Source organism: Schistocerca serialis, chromosome 8 (genome assembly GCF_023864345.2).
Source record: "Schistocerca serialis cubense isolate TAMUIC-IGC-003099 chromosome 8, iqSchSeri2.2, whole genome shotgun sequence".
NCBI lineage: Eukaryota > Metazoa > Arthropoda > Insecta > Orthoptera > Acrididae > Schistocerca > Schistocerca serialis.
The window spans coordinates 331,938,763-331,958,670 of record NC_064645.1 but is presented as its reverse complement, the minus strand read 5'-3'; the positions used below and the strand labels follow the sequence as shown (position 1 = coordinate 331,958,670).

The window sequence follows — 19,908 nt, the reverse complement described above, 5'->3', positions numbered from 1 at the left end:
CTATTTTCAGAGACTTGGCTCATACTGACCTTCTAAGGAAATGTCTGCATGGGCAGACACAGAACGCAAATGAATGTTTCAACAGCATAATTTGGAACCGCCTTCCTAAAACTGTATTTGTAGGCATGCATACAATGAAAAAAGGAGTTCATGATGCTGTTGTTATATTAAATTGTGGTAATATTGGAAAGTGTTGGGTACTGAAAAAGCTGGGAATTAATCCTGGTGAAAATATGATCATTAGGCTGCAACATTCCGATAAAATGAGGATAGCCGATGCAGACAGGTCTGCATCTAATATGGCCAAGAAAGCAAGACAAACACCCAGGAAGGTGAAAAAGAAGCTGGAAGACCTGCTAGAGGCCAAAGAAGGGCCATCATATGAAGCAGGACAGTTTTAATTCGCTGTAATTAACAAATTTCAAAAGTTTTTTCTTTAAATTCAATTTCCTGCAAACCAAAATTTTCAGTACATATGCCCCATTATATAAGAAACTATCATAGATAAATGAGTGAAATTTTCAGAGACTCCGCATAACATAAAAAGCCACCTCTGGTACTACGTTCATTAATATTCCCCCATTAGGAAGTTCACAAAAAATATTTTCCGTAGAAACAACTTAATATTTTTTGTTAATAAATTTAAAAAAGTATTTCTTAAAAACTATAAAATGGATAAATAGATTTTCGGTTGACTCTCTTAGCATCATGTAACATACAGTAAAAATATTAAGGTCCTGCATCAAATAGTTTTTTCAGAAATGGGTCAAATACTTGCCTAAATGAACATGGGGTTAGATAGGCAGGGTGTGGTCCCCTTAATGTCTGCAGCATGACGGCAGTGTGGAAGACTTCACTTTGCAATCTGGAAGACTTCACTTTGCAATCTTTGGTGGTAACTGCTGGCAAATCTTTGACCTCTTCCTCTACCTCATCTAACTTCTTTCACGTCTTGTTAGAAAGTACCAAATGTTTTTAAGACACTTCTCTGTACGTATGTTTGCACCTTTTGATAATGCACAGCTTAAAGATCACCAAGAATATTAAAGATATTACAGAATTATCTTGGAACACATGCAGTTTCTTGTAGCAAGCAATGTACTGTCTTTTCTGCAAAGCACCGCATAACTGTAAGATACAAATCATTATAAATTTATGAATTGTGTGTAGAAAAGGTAGGTTGCTACTTATCGTAAAGATGATGACACATTAAGTTGCAGACATACACACACACTTACAAATTAGCTTTCAGCCAGTCTTCATCAGACGAAGGAGGGGGATAAAAACACACACACACACACACACACACACACACACACACACACGAAGCAAGCACATCTTGTGCCTACATGGCCATCATCTCCGGCAGCTCAGACCACTATGAACGTGTGTGTGTGTGTGTGTGTGTGTGTGTGTGTGTGTGTGTGTGTGTGTGTGTGTGTGTGTTCCCCCCCCCCCCCCCCCCTCTTTCTTTTTCTGACTAATGCTGTGGCCAAACGTTAATGTGTCTTTTAACTGTGCCTGTCTGCAATGTAATGTCACCTTTATGTTGTTGATATTCCAACCTGGAGTTTCCAGTGTTTGATCATAAATTTACTGGAATAAGTTTATCAACAAATGATGGTGAAGACTCGCATGAGGGTTCCGTTGCACCAAACCACCACAACCACGTTTCTGATGGAGAACGGATCACCGAATGAACAAAGAGAATAAGATTGAAGATACTCCGCCATTCCTATGTCTTCTTAATACTGATGATTGAAGTCATTGATAAATTTATGACTTGGTTTGTGACTAATTTGTTACGTGAGTAAGTAGCAAGTATTGTTTCAGAAGAGAGTTGCTAATGTAAAATGAGCTTAATAAATGAAAAGCACCAGTTTGCTTTTGTTCCACAGTATTACTTTTATTGTTTTAATTGGATTTCAGCTTCCAAGGCCATCTGCAGACATTTACTGAGTATTGTCACCAAAGAAGCTACAATGTTTGCAAACAACATTGGAAGAGAAGTAACACGTCTTGTAAGCCAAAAACCGGGTAACACAATACAAGTAATACTGTGGAGCAAAAGCAAACTGGTGCTTTTCATTTATTATAATGTTGTTCTACCAAGAACCAACGGAAGATTCTGTTAACGTGATATAATCAACTTGATGAAAAATTGTTTCTATTGGCATAGTTATTCAGATAACTTTCTGGGCTTTGTGCGTGAACTGCTTGTTCCGTATGAGCAAAAGTAGTTGTTTATTTAACATCTCTATGAAATGTTAGTTTAATTCCTTACATATTTCAAGTAACTGTATTTTTCCCTTTTGTTTTCTTTATTTTTGTGACCTAAATTTTGGCTTCTTTTATAGAGCACATTGTGCACTGTAAACTGTATTTATTAAAAAACAGGATTCTATTGACTGAAATATGAAACAAAAGTGCTACTGTGGATTAAAAGATTCCTTGTACACCTCCCCCACTATCATCCTAATAAATGAACAGTGAGATTTGTAATTGTAACTTCAATCTGACTGCACCAGCTCCTTGAGGAGTTTCTGTGCATATCAACTTCATTGTGTCCATTTGTGATAAGGAGTTACAGAATGTTAAACAGTGGCACTATGCAGACAGTGTTTCTCAGTGTACCTGTATTGCTATGCTCTTTTCAAAAGCACCGAATCACATTATTTGATTTGTGTATTAATCTAAATGTTAATTGTTTAGACTTTGTGCCTAACTGTGTAGTTAATTGGTAAAACGACAGTTGAGACAATTTTGAGTTCTGTTTATTGTAACTATTAATGAAAAATAAAGTGACCATTTTCAAAATTAGATTTTCCCATTATTCATACCAGTTGTTAGGATGCGTGCCATTACTGCAACAATTAATGCAGATACTTACTTCTATCTTCCAGGTACCTTCAAGAAATTGGCTATACAGATACTATAATAGATGTAAGATCAAATAGGGTCAGGGCACTACTAGGTATCAATAACAATGCTGAAAATGAAGAAAACCAGAACAATGCTGCAGTTGTTACAAACGTTAATGGGAATGAATCTTCTAACAAACGTGCTAGTGAAAGCCAGGGACGTCGGACTCCAGCGAAGAAGGTAGCTGTGACTTTTTCTTCTCAAAGTGTATGTAGTTTCCTTCTGGATTGCTATTCTTAATGTGACAAATAAAAGCTTGTACTTAAATAAAATTGTTGGAGCAAGATGTGAATTTAATCAGTATTGGATTGTAATGTAACTAAAACCAGAACTACATCAGTCATTATCAAAATTACAATGAACTCTTGTTAAAAATTGTCTTCAGGTTATTTTGAATGAGATTATATTAATTGATTTATTATTTTTTTGATCATGCGCGATGTTTCGAAGCTGGGAAAGGGGGGGGGGGAGACAAATGTCTGGTTGTGTTGAATCATAGAGGTAGGGAGTAAAGTATTTCGAATATCTCTTGACTAGTGACCATTTTGGATACCAATTGGAAGAGCAGACGGACTGTAGTTATGGGTGCATGAGCCAGTTGCACTAAATGTTCAGCAAATGTCGAACCACGTGTGCAATCTCCAGTTTTAGTCGGAATATGCTCCTTATAACTTTACTAGTAAATTCAAGGTCAGAGTTAGGTTAGAGTCTTGTCCCAACAAGTACCCGTCACACAGTTTATGTGCTGGCGCAAGGTATTGTGTCTGTCTAGGCAGTCCTCATGACGCTAGGTCGGTTCCAGTACAGCACTCGTGGCTGCTGCATCCCGGTCGCAAAGTGGGACGAGGCAGTCTCAGATAAGTTTTTACAGTATGACTATAATTCATGGTTTTGTAGTTTTAGCTTGACGATGTCCACTATGGACAAACGATAGTTACTTTTATTCTGAAGAAGGTTGGGTTATCCCAACTGAAACCTAGGTAAAGCTAGGTAAACTTGCAACTGAGGTTGTTGGTTTTTAAAATTAAAATTAATATTTATACAGTTGCTGACAGGGCCGTAAAATGTTGAAAATATTTAAGATCTCGAGGAACCTTGAAACATTTTTCAGTGTCGTCCGTTACTGAGATCCAGGTTCGAAGTTGCTGTAGTTACGTGAGTAATGTAGGGTTTGAGGTGTAAATGTTGTTTTAATTGACACAGTGAACACATGACACAGGCTCTGGGGTCACGAAACTAAGATTTTAGTCATCATTTTTTCACCAATAAATCTTTGGAACACTCTCTCTGTATAAAGGTCACTTCATGCGTAACAGGTCCTCAAGACCTAGAAATTATTTGATGGTGCCACCTGTTGATGTAAACACTTTAGCAAAAATTAATCCTACAAAATTTTTTGTACTTACAAATAAAACACTAGATTTTTGGTATACTATAGGTGTAGCCTAAAAATGTTGTGAATTATTTGTAGAGTAGTGCAAAATAAACTTGCTTTGGATGGGAGACGATTTTGTGTTAACCTTATATTATGCATTCTTATTTTTTGTTTTTTGTGTCAGAGTATATAAGTAAATGGTCGAAACATTACTGACCTTCATAATTCGTTTTATATAAGCGGTATACCCTGCTGTAACATGGGGGGAAAAAGGGAACCAGCTGAAAAATACTTTTGTCAGAGCAATAAAAAAGGTGAATATGCATTTCTTAAAAAATTTCTGACAGAAAAGTGGGGAACCAGCTGCCTCAATTCGTATTCTGCCTTCCTTGCCAAGAATTTTTGCGCATGAACATATTTGTGCATTTTAGTGCTGAAAGAGTGCAACAGAGATAGTGATGATGGAAGAGAGGAGACAATGTTAATGGGTGAGAGACAGTGACAGAGAGAGAGAGAGAAAGAGAGAGAGAGAGAGAGAGAGAGAGAGAGAGAGAGAGAGAGAGAGACAGTGCAAAAGAAAGAGATATGGGTGGACACCGATCTGCAGGCTTCGGGTGTCTGGACATCACAGATCAGTGAACTTTACTGTGAAAAAATTTGCTGACGTCCCCCATCCATCATACCCACGTGTTAGTTTCCTGTTCTAGGGCTCAAAACCCAAACAAACCGTCCTCAGAAAAATGTGTGAAGAGAAGACAATGGTAGGTGAAGAAAAAGGCAGCAGACTGTAAACTATAAAGAGAGAACAGTGGCAGTGGGGGGAGAGAGAATGGAACAAAGACTAAGGCAGTGGGACAGAGGCAGTGAAAGTGGCAGAAAAGGAGACAATTGTAAGGAATAGTGAGAGAAAGGGATGAAGACAGTGACAGTAGTCGAGACAGACAGGAACCAGTGTCATTGGGAGAAAATGGAGGCAATGGGGAGAGACATTTATAGACCATGGTAGTGAGAGGGAGTTGCTGATTGTGAAGGCTTCATTACAAAGAAAGGGCAAAAGAATTTCGAATGTTTTGTGGTAAGAATGCAAATATGTTTGTGCCAGAATGTTTGATGAGGATTGAGGCACTAGATCCCCACTTTCGTCAGACCTTTAAACAGGAGCATATTTGCATTTTTTATGCTCAGACAAGAGCATTTTTCAGGTAGTATGTAGTTACACTACTGGTTTAGGATTTTATAGGAAGCATAATGATATCAACTGATGTGAACTTCATAAGTAAATGTGATTCAGCACACAACTGAATTATAATGTTTTACAGTGTTCATTACAGATAAAATAAGAAGTGTCAACATGTCAGAAGTCTGTAACTGATTTGTGAAGATTGACGTACAAAAAGAACTGTAAACGGTCATCATACCACTATGCTTATAAATTATAGTTTTAATTCAACAAACTTATTATGTGTGCGTAATAGCCACATCTCCTTCTCACCATTGCTAAGCTGCAGTGGTCACAACAAAGAAATGGCAATTTCTTAATGAAAGTATTGACCATATTTTTGGTGCTATATTACCCTGAGGATTATGAATCCTCACTTATTTACCTATGTTTGTTTGTTGATGCACATGGAAAGTACAGCTATTTAGTTCCTGTCACAGGCATAAAAAAATTAGCACAGTCCAAATATTGCAGGTATGATGGGGCTACAACTACATGAAAATGTTGCTAAAAGTCGATGTGCTAGTGAACTACTCTAAAGAGTAATGGAAGTGTTGGAGGGGTAGTGTACTCTCCACCAGTTCTACATTTCTCCCACTTGCAGCCTCACCGTAATATTGGACTGCAGAAAACTCAGATCTTTATATTTACACTAGTTTGTGCTGAGCTGAAGGTCTTATTTGCTGAGATGACACTCAAGTACAGCCCATCAGTGGGACACTACCTTTCACATATAAGTAAAGAAAACCCGAAAATTACAGCTACCCAAAACGGTCATGAAATAAGAGTACCCAGCCTGCCAATTTTTGTAATAAAAACATTATTGTAGCAATCATAAATCAGTTGTTGAAACATTCAATTTTGTGATATTCTTGTAAGTTTTGAGATACATTACCACATGCTACATTGTTGTTATTGCTAGGGATCAGAAAACAGCATCTACTTTTGGCAAAATTCACATGTTATTTTTGTTGTTGTTTGCATTGGATTGCAATTTATTACAAGTACAAATTTAAAATGCTGTCATGGTACATGCCTGGAGACAAAGCTTTAGTGTGTTGAAATTGACTGTTAAAAAACTTTTTGGTTGGAATGTTGAGAACCAGCAACACTTTCCTACTGAGAACAGTTTGTTTCTCTGATTTAAGGTGTTTCTCAACATTTTTCTTTTCCGACCTAATTCTATAATTACAAAATCAGCAGTATATTGATTTAGATGCTTTGTGACCTTTGATAGCAATCCAATGCATACCTAAAAATACTGCAGGTAGAACTGACAAGGTACTTCATGTAGATGTGGAGCCAAAAATAACTATTCACATATTAAGAGGATACTTTAGACATGGTCGCAATACCTTGACAGTTTTCTTGTCGTTACAGTGGTGAGTGCAGACACTATAAACTGACAGTAGGCCATGATTGTAAATAAATTAAATTAAGACTGCCAGACGGATGGTTATAGGGATTGGTGATACCTTCCGGGATTTTGAGCATCGTCATAAAAAACCCAGCATGGACCACAATTAACTTCTCACTCAGTTCAAAATAAGAAAACCCCCTGCGGGTTTGGGGATAAGAAAAGGCCCGCGGTATTCCTGCCTGTCATAAGAGGCGACTAAAAGGAGTCGCAAATATTTCGGCCGTTATGTGATGGTCCCATCATGGGTTTGACCATCATATTTCAAAATTATTCCGAAGAGCGAGCCAACTGGGAATGGGCGCCTTACTTGGTGCATTGTGTCTATCGTGCATTGAGACCTTTAGTCAGCTTATTCGTCATTGCATTGCAGTCCTGCTCGCTCTCCATCTCTTGGGCGAGGATACATTCCTGGGTGCGATTTCCGCCATGCACTCTGCAGTGTCGCTTTCTGCGCTGACGACGATCATGGACCACTTGCTACCTAATATCCAGCATGGTAGCCAGTCCGTTGTGGTGGGGCCGCCATGTACCCTGTTGGTTGTAGCCCCCTGACAACACAGGGACTGCTCTACTGATGCCTTCGCCGTTAACTCCTCATATATACCAAGGAGTAGATGCCCATCTCCCTGGGGCATCGGGACTCCCGGCAATGGCCATCCTGCTAGGTGGCCCTTGTTGTGGCTGTGTGGCGCCCGATGGGAGGGCCCTTGGTCGGAGTACGTGGCATCAGGGTGGATGACACGCAATGAAGCATGGCACATCATCTCTTGCTGGTGCCCAACTACCAGCAGTCTTCAAGTGTTCGAGGGATCACTTTAATGCAAACATCTATGACCCCAAATCATTCTCCTCCCTGGCCACACCATGGGAGGAACGAAAGACCATGAATGACGGCGAGACGTATTCGCCCCGCTATCTAGTCTGTACGAGAGCTGATGGGGAATCATTTGTGTCTATGAAGCCTCAGTTCTTCGTAGAGGATTTAGAGGACAAATTTGGGGAGGTGGAGGGCTTGTCAAAAATGCAATGAAAATGGCATCCTCTGCCCAGTCACAGGCATTACTCGCTTGTAAGAAGCTGGGAGATGTTTATGTTACTATCATGCCCCATAAAAGCTTAAATATGGTCCAGGGCATTATCTTCCACAGGGACCTTCTTTTACAGTCCGATGACGAGCTGCGCGCCAACTTAGAGCAACGAGGTGTCCATTTCGTCTGGCGTGCCCACCGGGGTCCGAGGGATAACCAGGTTGCCACTGTTGCCTTCATCTTGGCCTTCGAGGGTGCCACATTACCCTAGAAGGTGAAGGTGATGGTCAACCGCTGTGATGTCAAGCCATATATCCCTCCCCCGATGCGGTGCTTCGAGTGTTGGAAGTTCGGCTGTATGTCTTCCTGCTGTGCTTCCAGCCTCATACGTCATGATTATGGTCGTCTATCCCATCCTGATACTCCATGTGCCCCGCCTCCCATCTATGTCAGCTGCGGAGAGCACCATCCCCCATGCTCGCCAGACTGTAAGATTCTACAGAAGGAACGGAAAATAATGGAATACAAGACCCTAGACCTACTGACGTACTGAGGCTAAATGGAAATTTGAACGGCTTCATCCCATGTGTATGATGTCATCTTATGCCGCCACTGTCACTGCTGTTACAGTTCCATTCGTTGCACCACATGCAGTGAGCTCTCAGAGCCGAAGAACCACACCTGCCCCCTTGATGGTGGGGGTGGGGGTGGGTACTTCCCTCCCTGTTGCTCCCGCACCACCTACCTTGGGAGCAGCACCTCCCCCTCCACCCCCCCCCCCCTCCCCCCAACCATTGGGGACACCAGTCCCCACTTCTAAGCCGGAGAAGCATAAGTTGTCTTCGGCTTCTCTCATTAGGAAGGAATCCCCTGGGTCACTCTCTTCCCAGGTTCCTACCAGTGGAAAACCAGACACCCGCCAGGGGCTGAAGGAGCCCCAAGTAGCTGGTCGTAGGGCTTCACAGTCCTCTTCAGTCGCGGAGACTGAATCAAAAAAGCCCTCCCAGCAAGGACAACCAAAGGAACAGTGGGAGAAATGGAAATTGAAGACCCCAAAGACCAAGGAAATTGCGGTGGCACCCACTCCACCGTTACCTACAAGCTCTGCATCCGAGGATGCGGTGGAGACTGTGGCATCCGCCGAGGACCTAGATCTCGCCAGTCCCTCAGACATGATGGATGTCGCTCCTGTCGGTACTCAATCGGTGGCAGCATGCGACCCAGCGGCATAATCTGCCTCCTCTGTCCATTCATGCCTTTCTCGGCCATGGACATTGTTATCCTCCAGTGGAACTGCAGCGGTTTTTCCACCATCTTGCTGAGCTCCGACAACTTCTCAGCCTTCACCCTTTCCTCTGCATTGCTCTTCAGGAAACGTGGTTTCCGGTGATGCGAACCCCCACCCTCCGTGGCTTTTGGGGTTATTATAAGAACCGGGCAGCCTATGAGAGGGTATCTGGTGATGTCTACATCTACATCCTTCACTCTCTTTACAGCAAGTCTGTCCCTTTACAAAAACCTTTAGAGGTTTGTCGCTGTTCGGGTGTGGATGCCTGAGGCTGTTACTGGCTGCAGTCTCTATCTTCCACCAGATGGTGATGTCCCGTAGCATGTCCTGGCTGCACTGATAACCAATTGCGGCCACCTTTTCTGTTACTAGGCGACTTCAACCCCCATAACCTTCTGTGGGGTGGATCAGTGGCAAGGGGCTGAGGCAGCATCATTGAGCAAGTATTGGCACAGCTCGACCTTTCTCTTTTAAATACTGGTGCCTTCACACATTTCAGTGTGGCGCATGGCATGTACTCAGCCATCGACCTTTCAATCTGCAGCCTTAGCCTATTACCATCTGTCCGATGGAGTGTGCATGACGACTTGGGCGGTAGTGACCACTTTCTGATCTTTCTGTCACTGCCACAGCATCACTCTTCTGGGCACCCCTGCAGATGGGCTATGAATAAGGCTGACTGGGACTTGTTCACCTCCATTGCCATTATTGAGCCTCTTTCCAATGACGCCATTGATGTGGTGGTTCACTCGGTCACCACCGGCATTGTTACTGCCGCATAATCTGCCATTCCATGTTCTTCTCGGTCCCCTCGGTGGAGGACTGTGCCTTGGTGGTCGCCTGAGATTGCTGAGGCAATTAAAGATCACAGGCAGGCACTTCAGTGTCACAAGCAGCATCCCTCATTGGCGCACCTCATTGCCTTTAAACGGCTCCTTGTGCGAGCCCGCCGCCTCATTCGCCAATGCAAGCAGGAGTGCTGGGAAAGGTATGTCATCACCATTGGCCTCCGTACCTCTCCATTGCTGGGGTGCCGATTGGTCTACCCTTCTATGGCTATATCAGGCGTTAATTCAGCCCCGTCTAGATAATGGGAGCCTGGCTCACGATATGGCATCACCTTCCGCATTGCAGTTGCTTGACCCCATCCTTCACAGCAGGATCCGACTCGCCACTGGAGCTTTCCAGACAAGCCTTGTCAACAGCATACTTGTGGAGGCAGGTGTCCCTCCATTGCAGTTCCAGCGCCAACGATTACTGGCCGCTTATGCTATACATGTTTGTAGCTTGCCCGGGCATCCCAATTATCGTCTCCTGTTCCCTCAGTCGGTCGTCCATCTTCCTCCAGAACGGCGGCCCCCATCAGGCTGTACGACCGCAGTTCGCGTGGACCTCATCTCTCTGGGCTTGAGGTTTTCCCTCTTCCACCTCTTTTTCTGGGCTCCTCTGCATATACCCCCATGGTTTGTGCCCCGCCCAAAGGACTCCCTCCCTTCTGAGGCCCTCCGCCGCCGCCGCTTTCTTTCAATCCTTGGTGCATTTCAAGGCTCTGACAGTGTTTGTACTGATGGTTTGGTGATTGCTCGTGGCCAAGGTGGTCACCATCTCTCGGGCCGTAGTGTGTATCCGCTCGTGCCCAGGTGAGTCCTTCATTATCTGTAGTGACTCCCTGAGCGGTTTATGAGCTATCGACAGTGTTTCCCTTGCTCTCGTCTGGTGATGGCTATCCAGGAGTCCCACCATACTCTTGTCCGTTGCGGCTGTTCTGTGGTGTTCGTGTGGACCCCAGGTCATGTTGACATCCCGGGAAATGAACGTGTTGACATGCTAGCCAAACAGGCTGTCGGTGCACCAGCCTTGGAGATTGGCCTTTCGGAGAGTTTGTGGCAGAAGATACTTCGCACCTGGGATGAAGAATGGCACACCCTTCCTTCACCCATTAAACTTCGGGCCATCAAGGAGGTTACAGGTGCGTGGCGTTCCTCCTTGCAGGTCTCTCGCAAGGACTCTGTAGTCCTCTGCCGGCTCTGCAGGCTCTGCATTGGCCACACCTAGATAACACACAGCTATTTATTGCGCCGCAAGAACCCACCTTTATGTCACTGCAGGTCAGCTTTGACGGTGGTCTACATCTAGTTGGACTGCCTGCTTTTAACTCCGCTCAGGCAGACGTTTGTGCTGCCTGATACGCTTCCTGCACTTTTATCAGATGACGTTACAATGGCAGATTTAGTTTAGAGTTTTATTTGTGCAGGGGGTTTTTATCACTTGATATAAGTGCTTGTCCTTTTTTAGTGTTGAGTCTGGCCTTTGGCCTACGATTTTAGACTGGGGTTTTTAGTGTGTTTCTTCTTGGTGGTTGGCTTTTCCTTTTGTTTCTATGGTCGGCCAACCACTGTCGCACTCAGTGTGGTTTTAATTCCTTTTTTCTGGTCTTTGTCTGTGTATTTCTTGTCCTGTGTTGTCTCTTGTCATCTCCATTGTTTATTCTTATTCTTTGTGGTTGTTTAAAGTTCCTGAAAAAGGGACCGATGGCCCTAGTAGTCTGGTCCCTTCAATCCCACAAACCAACCAACCAAAATAAGAAAAGGAAACAGGCAACACACAACATAAATTATTCAGAAACATCTACCACACTGTTGCATGCATAGCTTTGTCATAAATAAGGTGGTCCAGGTCCATCCTTTACTGGTCTCTGATGTGACCACAGTTGAAAACACTAGAATCTGAAACTGCTGTTTTAAAATGTCCACAATCACTGTGTTCATTTAGGGCTCCCAAAGCCAGATTTCTTAAACCAGGTTTCCTAATTCCGCGTTTGGTTGGTCATGTAAACACTTCAGTATTTATTCTGGAACAGCAGTTCCAGATGCTGGAGGCAAACTTCCATGACTGATTTTCGGTGCCAAGTACATGCACAACCTGCTTTGGCTGTCAGTTGACCTTTCGCGATCCATTTCAAAGCACTAAGACTTCCTTTTTAAGCACGCAACATGGTAATGCATATTTTATATTTTCACAAGTGTTTAGGGTTACCATAATGCAGCACCATCTGGTGTGGTTACAGGCAGTTACATCATAGCCATACCAGATGATACTATCTTGTGGTAACCTTATGTACTTGTGAATATACAAAGCTTCTATTACTGGGTAATCACTTGAAGATGAAGCCTTACTGCTTCAAAATGGATTGCAGATGGTAAAAAGTAATAAACTGAGCTGACTGGAGATGATGGTGTTTTGTTATTCTTGTGAAAGAATATAAAGTTCTTATTCACCATAGTAAAATGTTAGCATCAGCTGATCAGCACACCTGTGTAAGTTTTTCACTATAAGTAGCGAGCTCCATTTAATTTTACCTTCTCATCCAGAAAAACGTGAAGACAATTCTTAACAAGCACTTGTCTTAGAACAAAGAAAGCATATGTTTGTCTGCTAACCAAAATTTGAAAGTTGGCTTATTAGCTACATACACAGATAACAACTCCCGAAAGACGAAAAAAAAGTTCATGAATTGTTTTCCATCATTGTGTTTAAATGTTAAGGGCAGAAGCAATTTTGCTAGAGCGGTCAGATATTGCGTCTGAAAATCAGCTGTTTCTGATATTGTCAGCACAATGGCTGATTCTATTCAGTTTAATATGAGGTAGACAGCTTCCAGCTGTGAATTGTGGACAGAGAGAAGGAATGGTGTTCAGAAGTATTTGGCAAAAGAAAAGTATCTTTGTCTTCTTCTCAAGAACTATAGGGAGTTTCTGAAAATTCAGTATCAGAGCAACAACATTATGAAAAGAAAATGGGGGAAAAATCCAGGGTGGATTATATCAATGTTATGAAAAGGATAGTTGCTACTAACCATATAACGGAGATGCTGAGTTGCAGATAAAAACAACATAAGGACTGTTGGAGAATGAGCTATTGGCCAACAAGGCATTTGTCAAAAATAAGCACGCACGCACACTCTCTGTGGCAGCTGTGGGTGGAGGGCAACATTGAGGAAGTTTGCTTGTTGTGTTGAGTGGGACCAGGTGAAGTAAATGTGGAGAAGGTGTTGAGGTTCTGGAGCAATGTGGGTAGGGTGTCCTCACCCTTGATTCGATCATGAATTTGTCATCAGTGAATCTGAACCAGGTGAGGGGTTTGGGATTCTGGGTATTTAGGAAGGATTCCTCTAGATAGCCCACAAATAGGTTGGCATAAGTTGGTGCCATGCAGGTGCCCATAGTCGTACCCCGGATTTGTTTGTTGGTAATGCCTTCAAAGGAGAACTAATTGTGGGTGAGGATGTAGTTAGTCATGGCGATTGGGAAGGAGGTTGTTGGTTTGGGAAAGGTGAGAAGCAGGGTACTGTTTGTTAAAGAAACAGGAACTGTGGAGAGTTGGAGGAAATGATTGGTATTTTCTATGTAGTAGGGTAGATTGCAGATAATAGGCTGAAGGTGTATGTCTAAAAGAGCAGAGATTCTCAGAGAGAGCACAGTAACTGGCCACAATAGGGTGTCCTGGGTGGTTGGGTTTATAAACTTTAGGAAGGATGTAGAATGTAGGAGTGTGAGGAGAGGTAGGGATGAGGAGAGAGATGGACTCAAGGAAGAGGTTTTGAGATGGGCGTAGGGATTTGAGGAGAGACTAGATTTCTGGAATGGGGTCAGTGTGGCGGGGTTTGTAAGTGGATGAATCTGACAGCTGGCGGAGTCCTTCTCTCAGGTAATCCTTGTGGTTCAGTGCAACAGCTGTGGAGTCTTTGTCAGCAGGTAGGATTATAAGGCCAGGATTAGGTTTTAGATGGTGAATTGTGGTTCTTTTTGTGGATGTAAGGTTAGTTTGCATGTCGAGGGATTTGGGGAATGATGGTGAGGCAGCGTTTGAGGTTAAGAAATTCTGGAAAGTTAACGGAGGGTGATTTGGGGACACTGGGGTTGGATCACGGTTTGATGGAGGAGTAAACTGTCTGGTAGGGTTCAACATTAGTCTGTGGTTGAGCCTGATTGGTAGTGCTGGTGGCAAAAAAGTGAAATTACACTGTAGGGATTGGGAGAAGGACAGAAGTTGTTTAAAAAGTTCTGCATGATTGAATTCGGAGTGGAGCAAAAGGTGAGACCTTTGGAAAGGACTGATACTTCTGAGGCTAAGGCTTTTGGAGGAAAGGTTCATGACTTTTGGTCTGTTTAGGTTCTGGATTGTGTGTGGAGTGGTGTGTGGGAGTTTTGGAGGGGGGGGGGGATGTAGTAGGTCTGAAAGACAGGATTTTTCAGCTATGAGCGGACTTGAGAAGGTTTCAAGGTTGTTGTAGAGGTGGTGGACAGTGGTAGTCCAAGGTGGGAGTAGGAAGTGAGCAGGTGGGGAGTTTTTCGGGGTGTTGTGCATGTTGCTTTAGTTCCTGGAGGACAATTTCATTGTGTGTGTTGTGGGAGCCAGGAATGTGGGATTACATAGCAGGAGAATTTTACAGATGGAGAGAAGGTGCTGCAAGGTGGTTTGGGTGTGATTGATATGGTTTTGCAGGATTGTGTTGATGAGGGCTAAGGATTGGTGGAAATTGAACAGGTGGAGGTCATTGTGGAACGAAGGGTGGCAGCCGGAGGTGGGTAATTTCATGGTATGGCCATTTGGGGGAATTCCTTGTGCTAAGCAACAAGGCAGGAACAGTATGTGGGAGTCGGTTCTGGCTAGGAATAAAGAAACTTTTCTGTATTGATGCAGATGGAAGGAGCAAGGATCCATGGTGGTAAAAAAAAGTGTAAAAATATGTCAATAATGTAGAATCATGTCTGAAAAATTTTTCAGAAACACACCCAAACACCTGGGAAAAATCATGAATCATGGAAAGAATGAGATGGATGAAATAAGGGGAAATAAGATAATATCTGAGGGAGTAGGCTAATACTGAAAGGCGAAACCCAAATGAAATTGATGTGAAGTCGTAATGAGATAAAAAATAAGATAATACATTACTGTACTCAGTTTCTGACCTTCTTTCTCTTTCCTGCATTTCCCTGAATGAATGCTCTCACTAGCAGCAATTTACCGTCCCCCAACCCCTCCCCCATCCTTACCCTGCTATATCTCCCTCTCTCCCACTCCAGCCCCTCCTTACCCCCACTCAGTTGCCTCCCCATCTAATGCTGCAGTCTGGCTCCAGCTGCCAGAGACTACGATTGTGTGTGTGTGTGTGTGTGTGTGTGTGTGTGTGTGTGTGTGTGTATTTTTGACAAATGCTTTGTTGGCCGAAGGCTCACTCTCAAACAGTTTTTTCTATTGTGCCTATCTGCAACTCAGCGTGTCTGTTATATGATAACTATCCGTTTCATAATGTTGTATTATTATGAAAAGGATAGATTGCTGCTCACAATACAGATGACACATTGAGTTGCAGACAGGCAAAACAAAAAGACTGGTACACACTGAGCTTTCACCCAAAGCCTTCCTCAGAATGTGTGTCTAAGGTCATCAGCTTTAAGCTTCATCTGAACTATTTCTGAGTCAAACATATGTCAATATCCTACAGTCAGCTCTTAACATGGACCGATTTAACAGTCAATCACAAGTGATCGCGGAAGCCTACGTAAATGCCTACAGAACAGTATCTTTTATTAACACTATGCTCACTGTACTCTGTACCTGATGTGGCGGTATTAATTATTATGCAGACCCCAATGAAAGTACAACCTGCATGAGGTATGCATCATCGCATTGTCCTGCACAGATGCCAAACACCAGGAGCATTAGTGACCATGTTAATAGTATAGGTGCTGAGGCTACTGTTTTGTGATGCTGTGCATTTTGTCATACAGAATAAAACAGTAATGTGATGGGGTATATAATGCAACGTGTTGAGAATCTGATGTGTACAAAAGGTGGATATGACAATGATGAATGAAGAATGTTGTTGTTGTTTTGGTCTTCAGTCCTGAGACTAGTTTGATGCAGCTCTCCATGATACTCTATCCTGTGCAAGCTCCTTCATCTCCCAGTACCTACTGAAACCTCCATCCTTCTGAATCTTCTTAGTGTATTCATCTCTTGGTCTCCCTCTACAATTTTTACCCTCCACGCTGCCTTCCAATGCTAAATATGTGATCCCTTGATGCCTCAGAACATGCCCTACCAACCGGTCGCTTCTTCTTGTCAAGCTGTGCCACAAACTCCTCCTCTATTCTATTCAATACCTCCTCATTAGTTACGTGATCTACCCATCTAATCTTCAGCATTCTTCTGTAGCACCACATTTCGAAAGTTTCTATTCTCTTCTTGTCCAAACTATTTATCGTCCATGTTTCACTTCCATACATGGCTACACTCCATACAAATACTTTCAGAAACGACTTACTGACACTTAAATCTATACTCGATGTTAACAAATTTCTCTTCTTCAGAAACGCTTTCCTTGCCGTGCCAGTCTACATTTTATATCCTCTCTACTTCGACCGTCATCAGTTATTTTGCTCCCCAAATAGCGAAACTCCTTTACTACTTTAAGTGTCTCATTTCCTGATATAATTCCCTCAGCATCACCCGACTTAATTCGACTACATTCCATTATCCTTGTTTTGCTTTTGTTGATGTTCATCTTATATCCTCCTTTCAAGACACTGTCCATTCCATTCAACTGCTCTTCCAAGTCCTTTGCTGTCTCTGACAGAATTACAATGTCGTTGGCGAACCTCAAAGTTTTTATTTCTTCTCCATGGATTTTAATACCTACTCCGAATTTATCTTTTGTTTCCTTTACTGCTTGCTCAATATACAGATTGAATAACCCTGTCTCATTCCCTTCCCCACCACTGCTTCCCTTTCATGCCCCTCGACTCTTATAACTGCCATCTGGTTTCTGTACAACTTGTAAATAGCCTTTCGCTCCCTGTATTTTATCCCTGCCACCTTTAGAATTTGAAAGAGAGTATTCCAGTCAACATTGTCAAAAGCTTTCTCTAAGTCTACAAATGCTAGAAACGTAGGTTTGCCTTTTCTTAATCTTTCTTCTGAGATAAGGGGTAAGGTCAGTATTGCCTCACGTGTTCCAACATTTCTATGGAATGCAAACTGATCTTCCCCCGAGGTCGGCTTCTACCAGTTTTTCCATTTGTCTGTAAAGAATTCGTGTTAGTATTTTGCAGCCGTGACTTATTAAACTGATAGTTCGGTAATTTTCACATTTGTCAACATCTGCTTCCTTTGGGATTGGAATTGTTATATTCTTCTTGAAGTCTGAGGGTATTTCGCCTGTCTCATACATCTTGCTCACCAGATGGTAGAGTTTGGTATGACTGGCTCTCCCAAGGCCATCAGTAGTTCTAATGGAATGTTGACTACTCCCAGGGCCTTGTTTCGACTCAGGTCTTTCAGTGCTCTGTCAAACTCTTCACGCGGTATTGTATCTCCCATTTCATCTTCATCTACAACCTCTTCGATTTCCATAATATTGTCCTCAAGTACATTGCCCTTGTATAGACCCTCTATATACTCCTTCCACTTTTCTGCTTTCTCTTCTTTGCTTAGAACTGGGTTTCCATCTGAGCTCTTGATATTCATACAAGTGGCTCTCTTTTCTCCAAAGGTCTCTTTAATTTTCCTGTAGGTAGTATCTATCTTACCCCTCGTGGGATAAGCCTCTACATCCTTACATTTGTCCTCTAGCCATCCCTGCTTAGCCATTTTGCACTTCTTGTCAATCTCATTTTGAGAAGTTTGTATTCCTTTTTGCCTGCGTCATTTACTGCATTTTTATATTTTCTCCTTTCATCAGTTAAATTCAATATTTCTTCTGTTACCCAAGGATTTCTACTAGCCCTCTTATTTTTACGTACTTGATCGGCTGCTGCCTTCACTACTTCATCCCTCAGCTACCCATTCTTCTTCTTCTGTACTTCTTTCCCCCACTGCTGTCAATTGTTCCCTTATGCTCTCCCTCAAACTCTCTACAACCTCTGGTTTAGTCAGTTTATCAAGGTCCCATCTCCTTAATTTCCCACCTTTTTGCAGTTTCTACAGTTCATAACCAATAGATTGTGGTTAGAGTCCACATCTGCCCCTGTAAATGCTTTACAATTTAAAACCTGGTTCCTAAATCTCTGTCTTACCATTATATAATCTGTCTGATACCTTTTAATATCTCCAGGGCTCTTCCATGTATACAACCTTCTTTCATGATTCTTGAACCAAGTGTTAACTATGATTAATTTATGCTCTGTGGAAAATTCTACCAGACGGCTTCCCCAATCCATATTCACCTACTACGTTTCCTTCTCTCCCTTTTCCTACTCTCGAATTCCTGTCACCCATGACTATTAAATGTTAATTAAGGGGAATGTACAGATTATTTGTTAATAACGTCATTGTACAGTATCGTATACAACCACTTCAGCATTGACTTACAGTGAGGGGTCCAAACTGAGGGACAATTTTGGCTCCCTCATATTCTTCCAAATTTTGTTCTCAAGAGCCACGTACTACATGAATTAAATGTCTTATGCAGAAGGGCATGCCATCTTATGGGGACTGGAACAAATTAAACAATTAAAGTTAAGAAAATCACTTGCTCTGTATCAGAGGGTTATCAGCAATAATTCTTCCCATGAATCATCACAACTGGAACAGAAAAGATGAAGTGACAGTGGCTCACAAAGTGCCCTCAACCACGCATGGCGAGGTGGCTTGCAGAGTGTAGATGTAGATGAAGATGAAAGTAATTTTGTGCAGGTTTCCAGCAGAAATACTTAACTAGGGGTAGGACACCTCCATTCACCTATAACAATTTAGTAAGGTGGTGTTCTGCATGGTACCCAAGTATTCAGGAATTACAGCCAATGGATGAAGCAGCACAAAGGAATGCAGCGAACAGTACTTATTGTACCTCAGTTAGTCATAAGTGTGTGGTTGATGTCAGGAGGAGGAAGAGGAGGGCAAGTAAGTGGTAGACTAAAAGCTGTAGGTCACTGAAACAGTAGACTGTTGTGTTGCAACTCCTACCAGATACTGATAGTCTCCGCATAGTACACAGCAGGGTGACCCACCAGTGTGCAATTCTTGTAGTATACAAATGTCTCATAGCTGCATTTTGGAAGGTTGAACTCAGTTTATTGGGAAGAAGGTATAATTCTTGTTAAAATTGTTTCTACTCTCGGCTTTTATACAGTGTGTTGGGTAGGAATATTCATATGTGTGTAAACTGATTTTAACCAACAGAAACTTGGCATTTCATAAGTGTGGACCACTCCTTCCTTTTGCAGTTTTACCAAATTTTTCTTGTTCTTTATGATGATTTTTTACTTTCTTAGGATCACAAATGTAACTAGCTTTGAACATTAATGACCAAATTTGGTCACTCAGTTTCCATCGACATTATAAAGCAGCAATAGTTTTTTAAGGCTCTATCCTTCAGCAGTGATAAATTGCTGAATCACCAACTTCAGTTGCTGCTTTCATTATTGGCAATTTTCACTGTCAGTCTTCTGTGTAGTGTAATCTTTGGTGCTGACACTGTACAGTCGTGGGTTGAGTATTGAGTGTTTGAGTAATCAATAATCATTGTTGTAGCTGAAGGTAAGCACTAAAACAATATGTTCTTATGGCCTAATTTGTATAGTTTATGTACAAGCAAGACTTGATCTTCTGTGCTTCAAACCTGAATATTCACGAGCTTTCAAAATTGATTGT

The 19,908-nt window shown here is 42.4% G+C and overlaps 1 protein-coding gene across 3 annotated transcripts in view; it reads left to right on the top strand.

The window, feature by feature from the left end:
• Positions 1 to 19,908, top strand: part of LOC126416199 (striatin-3) — an 86,920-nt gene that overhangs the window by 14,399 nt on the left and 52,613 nt on the right. For 2 of the 3 annotated variants that reach the window (XM_050083791.1, XM_050083790.1), the window contains exon 4: positions 2,904 to 3,129. In XM_050083791.1, the coding sequence (XP_049939748.1) occupies positions 2,904 to 3,129 (226 nt within the window). The remainder of the gene's footprint in view (positions 1 to 2,903; positions 3,130 to 19,908) is intronic. The other variant, XM_050083792.1, reaches the window with a different exon arrangement.